The sequence below is a fragment of the Sycon ciliatum genome, chromosome 13, assembly GCF_964019385.1.
Source record: "Sycon ciliatum chromosome 13, ocSycCili1.1, whole genome shotgun sequence".
Classification (NCBI taxonomy): Eukaryota; Metazoa; Porifera; class Calcarea; order Leucosolenida; family Sycettidae; genus Sycon; species Sycon ciliatum.
The window spans coordinates 11,345,161-11,350,205 of record NC_088655.1 but is presented as its reverse complement, the minus strand read 5'-3'; the positions used below and the strand labels follow the sequence as shown (position 1 = coordinate 11,350,205).

Here is a 5,045-nt window from a genome sequence, read left to right as displayed (position 1 = left end):
TCAGGGAAGAATTTTCTCTCAATCACGTCTGCTGCCAGATGTATCCAGGCAACACTGGATCAGTTTTGGAAGAAATAAACTAAATTTGAAGAACAATTGTTTTGTGATCATCACTCTTGATCAGTATATACGATATTTTCCTGTGCATTTGATATGGTTTGCTTCCTGAAGCCCATCACAATAAGCGATATATCGGTATAGCCGATAATAGTGTGTAAAGTGATATTTTAGCTGTATTTTTTGTGATTTGATTTTGATTTTGGCGAGTTCGATCATTATAGCCGGTATATCGTTACACCTGGTCACTTTATAAACGATACTCACTGTACTAGCAAGAGTCCATAAACAAGAGTGTGCAACGCCACATAACGTCATTTTCATGTAGATGCGCGTGCAGGCCGTGACATTCGCTACATGGAAATGTACATGAAAATGACATAAAGTTGAAAACGAGACGGAACAAGACCCTGCATTTGTATTATACTGTCCATGAATCTTAAAGTCTATCTTTCGTTGTGGCTGACTTACTTGCAAATCCTAGCATAACTTTGGGCACGTGGAACAGGCTGGATGTCTGAGCTATTGGGGACGCGCGTCGCACCTCTAGGAAAATCGAAGAGAGAAATGCAGCCCCCAGAGCCAGTGCGCTGAGAATGGCTCCAGCCTCCGCCGCCTCAAGCCACACTGTACGGAAAGAAGAAGTAAGGAACGTCAGCATTACTTTATCAACAGGGCTAGAAAAAGAATAAGAATTAAAACAAAAAATGTCCTAGTGACTTTTTAACTTAAAATTAATAATTAAGTGATGCTAGTCCATTCCGGCAAACTATACACGACTAGAGTGGTGTTGTGTTAAGGTGTAACAACTAGGCATCGGCGGATAATGCTCGAAAAGGTGGCAGATTTTTCTCGAAAAGCAGTGAAATTGGCAGAACCATACAAACTTTATGGCAGGCAATTCCTCGAATTCTGCTCCATTTCTTTATCCACATACCAAATATGCACGAAAAATGCACGAAACTTACCAGAATAAGTACCGAATTCTGCCAATTTTTCTGCCGGCATTATCCGCATATGCCTAGTAACAACCTCAACAGGAATCCGAGAAAGTAAACAGAAGTCAATCACTGCGACTCAGATTTATGGCCAGAAGCGATTATCATAATACTGCAGGGTTGAATTGATGGATTTGGTTTTTGGTTGCTGTAAGTGTGGAGTACTTGGCGCAAGTGGATACTAACGATATCATCAGGTGACCATAATGGCATATTGTTTAAACATACATGTACATGTCCTCGAGTTGTGGGAGGTGGAATGTAACGACGGGTGATAACGTCTCACACGGCAGGGCCTATCACAACATTTTTCTGCCATGTCTAGTTTATGCGATAGGTGGCATGCCAGGCGAAGTGACCATAATGTGGCACATTGCCAGGAATAAGAAAATCTATGGGTCAGCAGCCCACCTCTAACACAACCAAAGTAGTGACCCTTGTCTAGTACTAGCCTTTTCGGAAAATTGTGAGCCACAGTAATACAATTTTGTTGTTACCTCTGACTTAAAGTGTATGAGAACTTGCACCGTTACGACACATCTGTGTGCACCAATAAATCTTTGGAGCTGCCGCAACTCTTTAAAAACAGAAAGCCTACTCACTGGGTGTGATTATTGGTGGAAAATGGACGGGCATTTATCCTAGATGATGCTTCCAACTAGCAATTTGGAACATGACCCAACCTTACAATTATTATGACATTGTAATACATTGCATCGGTACATGGGTTTGACAGATGTGATACAATACAGTTCAAGCGCCCATCGTCGTGCCGCCTATCTCCGTTAGCAGTCAAATCTGCAGCTCAGATATTAGTGGCCGCGGCCAAGCCAAGGCTAGGGTTTTGTGCGGCTGCAGGCGAGGACAGGGCGATTATCATAAGTTAGGGTGAAGTACATCTAGCTTACAGGGTAACTACTCTTCTGCGCCAAATCACAACAGAACTTACCAAAAATATTGCTTTCTCGTTCCGCGTTGATTTTAACAAGGTTGAACGACACACAGTGCTTCACAGGGCCAAGTCCTCCACGGGATGCGTATGTGCAAAACTGCCAAAGTCCGAGACTAACAGATCGGTATCTTGAAGACTCTACATACCACGTGGGGACAGCTGTAGCATGAACACGGCACACAAACAAGATCAGCTTTCATTATGTGCAGAATGTTGCGTTTGATCCACGTCAAATCTGCCTCTTTTTCTCTCTATAGATTTCCGGTTCTCTCTTACTCACGCCGTTGCATGTTCATGTACAGGTATTGGTCCTAACACCCCTCAAACACTCACTTTTACACTAACTGGATACAAATGAACCATCATGCGCGCGCTTGACGTCAATGTCGACGACTTCGTTGTGCATAGCAGTCCACGCTCACACATTGATCTGCACAGCTTCATTATGATTGTAATTATCGAAGATAGGAGGGTGTTTCATTGTCATTCTATTCTTATCATCAGTAGCTTTTCGCGCTGACATCACCAAGCAAGCTTGGCCAGTCTTCACTTAGGCTAAATGGAAGAAAGAATGAGCAACGCGCGAGGTCATTCCATACAAAGTTCCAAAACCTTTTGGTTGGAATAAGGCTTGATAATGCGTGACACCCATGGTCATGCCATGGGTACAATGGATTCAGCTAACGAGGTTCGCCCCTTCTTGGGAGTTAGTTGGTCGTGAGACGTACCACCTCACCCTCGTTGGTAAGCGCTGCCACTGCCACACTGGTATGATCAGATACGGTGGTGGCCTGGCAGGAGCGAAACTTCTCTAGGCTGGTTGGGTGTCTCAACGCAGTTGTACGTCGGTGTTAACGAGGATGTCCGAACCTTACTTTTTCACAACAGCATAATAGATGTAAACTACATGTATGTCAAAATGGAAACACTGCTTCAATGTCCACTTTGCAACTGTTACAACACCTATTTCTTGTCCATACTCAGGAATATAGACAAGCTGATTCTGCTTACCATTCAATGCCACCACCATAGCAAAGGCTGTAGCAATTGACGCGAGAAGCAAGACGAAGGTAACTACATTGCTTGCCATCTTCAACGTTCAGCAGGCGTTGATGCCTATGCTATGGTGAGGGTGTCTAACGCGATGTAATCGTCTCCCTGGACAAAGGCAGTCTAGGTGTGGTCGACACTGCACAAACTGGTACAACGCTCTTGCTCTTGCTTTCTGTGACAAGTTTGGGAAAGAAAGATTTAGTACGCCCGCATGTGCTTATTATAATGCTCCCGGACTCGCCTGGTAGGTCTATCACGGGTACATTCTCTGATCACGAGATAAGAAGTATGGATCACTTATATTAGTGCACTGTGTCTTCCTACTTGTATACAAGCATGTACTTGCACATTTTGGCACCATGGCGACTTCTCAAGAGGCGCTGCGCTGGCCATCAACTGTACGTTTCCAACACCGTTGGCCTAGGCTAACCAGATCATGTTCTGCTTCCTTCTTCCTGGCTATGTGGAGGCATACCCGGGGAGCAAGTCTCCTCTCGAACTTGGAACATTTCAAGACAGTGGCCTGAGTGATAAAGGAGATGAAAATCCGGGCTGCTATATGCTCAACATAAGTACCATTGTTGATTACTGACTGTCCTCACCCTATTCTGAGCAAACTGAATGTTACGTCCTCAAGCCTACTTGAGGGTTTACATTGGCCGAAGATGGGTTTGCAAGTGTTCGAAGAGCCCACTAGCTAGACTCTTTCAGCTCTGTCGCTCGGCCAACAGGCTATTGAGGCTAATGAGCAAGTAAGCAAGCAGATTGGTGTCACTGACGACACCACCGGCACGAAAATCGATTTCTTCCAAGTGATTCAAGGGTTCTCGATCTCCACGCATATCCTTGTAGATGCCTGTAAGCCTGTCTAACTGCAATGCGTTCAAGGAAATTGATGTGTATGCACGTGCACCTTGGTTTTCAACCGTAGCAGAGATTCTATCAATGCTTCCCGCAGAACGCCCTTGGGCGGGTTCAATGGGGCCTGGAAAGAGTAGGGGAAAAGCTTTTATGCACAATTAAGGTAATGTTCATGTACAAGTGTGACTCGAAAAGGAAATGGAATAATAGTATGTAACATGGAAAATGTGGGCACAAGTTATGCGATCCTGTGATACTAAACAGTCACGTTATTGCAATTCGTTAGTCCATCATTGTCATCAACTAAGTATAGTACTGTACGATACTGGCGTTCGGTTTGCTACTATTCGTCCTCGCGAAGCTTCTCCGTCAGATTTTCATCTCTGATAATATTGAGCCTCCCAAGTTGGGTGGTTGTTGCTTTGCGTTGTCGAATTGTGGTTTGACCGTTCTGTCGGGTCTTGCCGTCCCCTCATCATACCAGGCTAGCGTTCCATGAAGCCTTGGATTGTAGCTTGCGCTCGGCCCGATGGCGCTCGCCTTTCCCTCTTTGGAATTAGCACTAGCATCCATGAACCTTCCAAGTTTGAAGGCCGTTGGTTAGCGCTATTGAGCAGTGCTCCAGCTGATTTTCATGCCGTGAAATGTCTCAGTACTCCTTGTCAGGTTTGTGCTGGATTGTGCACGTCTGACTGTTCAAAATCTGGTTTAGTTGGTGGGCTCGATCGCATAACTTGTGCCCAAAATTTCCATGTTCCAATTTTTTCCTTGGCTCATCTGAGTTCTTAATAATAGAATGCCAGGCATACCCACCACCACACTCCATCATTCACCCCAGTGTCTGGAGATATGCGGATATTGGAGAAGAAAAAAATATGCCGATATAGCAGACGTAGTAGATGTCTATTACTTGAAGTACATGTGAACAAACAATGGATCACTCGTAATGTTTTGCTACTCTGAGTTTCATGCACCGCGTGCAATCGTCAGGCAAACAATAATTATGTGATTGCTCCCCCCAAGAAATTGGATGTTGAGCACGTTTTCTGCAGCTGCAGGCATAGTCTTACTGTGTATATTACATGTGTATTTTTAATACACGAGGAGGAGACAATAATTTCAAC

At 44.5% G+C, this 5,045-nt stretch overlaps 1 protein-coding gene across 1 annotated transcript in view; it reads right to left on the bottom strand.

Moving 5' to 3' along the window:
• The window catches only part of LOC135829019 (uncharacterized), a 6,197-nt gene extending 2,931 nt beyond the window's left edge, over positions 1–3,266 (bottom strand). The window contains exons 1-3 of the mRNA XM_065341419.1: positions 3,019–3,266; positions 2,005–2,166; positions 529–684 (exon numbers count right to left, since the gene is read on the bottom strand). Coding sequence (XP_065197491.1) covers positions 529–684; positions 2,005–2,166; positions 3,019–3,097 — 397 coding nt within the window. The 5' untranslated portion in view covers positions 3,098–3,266. The remainder of the gene's footprint in view (positions 1–528; positions 685–2,004; positions 2,167–3,018) is intronic.
• Between the last annotated feature and the right edge of the window lie 1,779 nt (positions 3,267–5,045).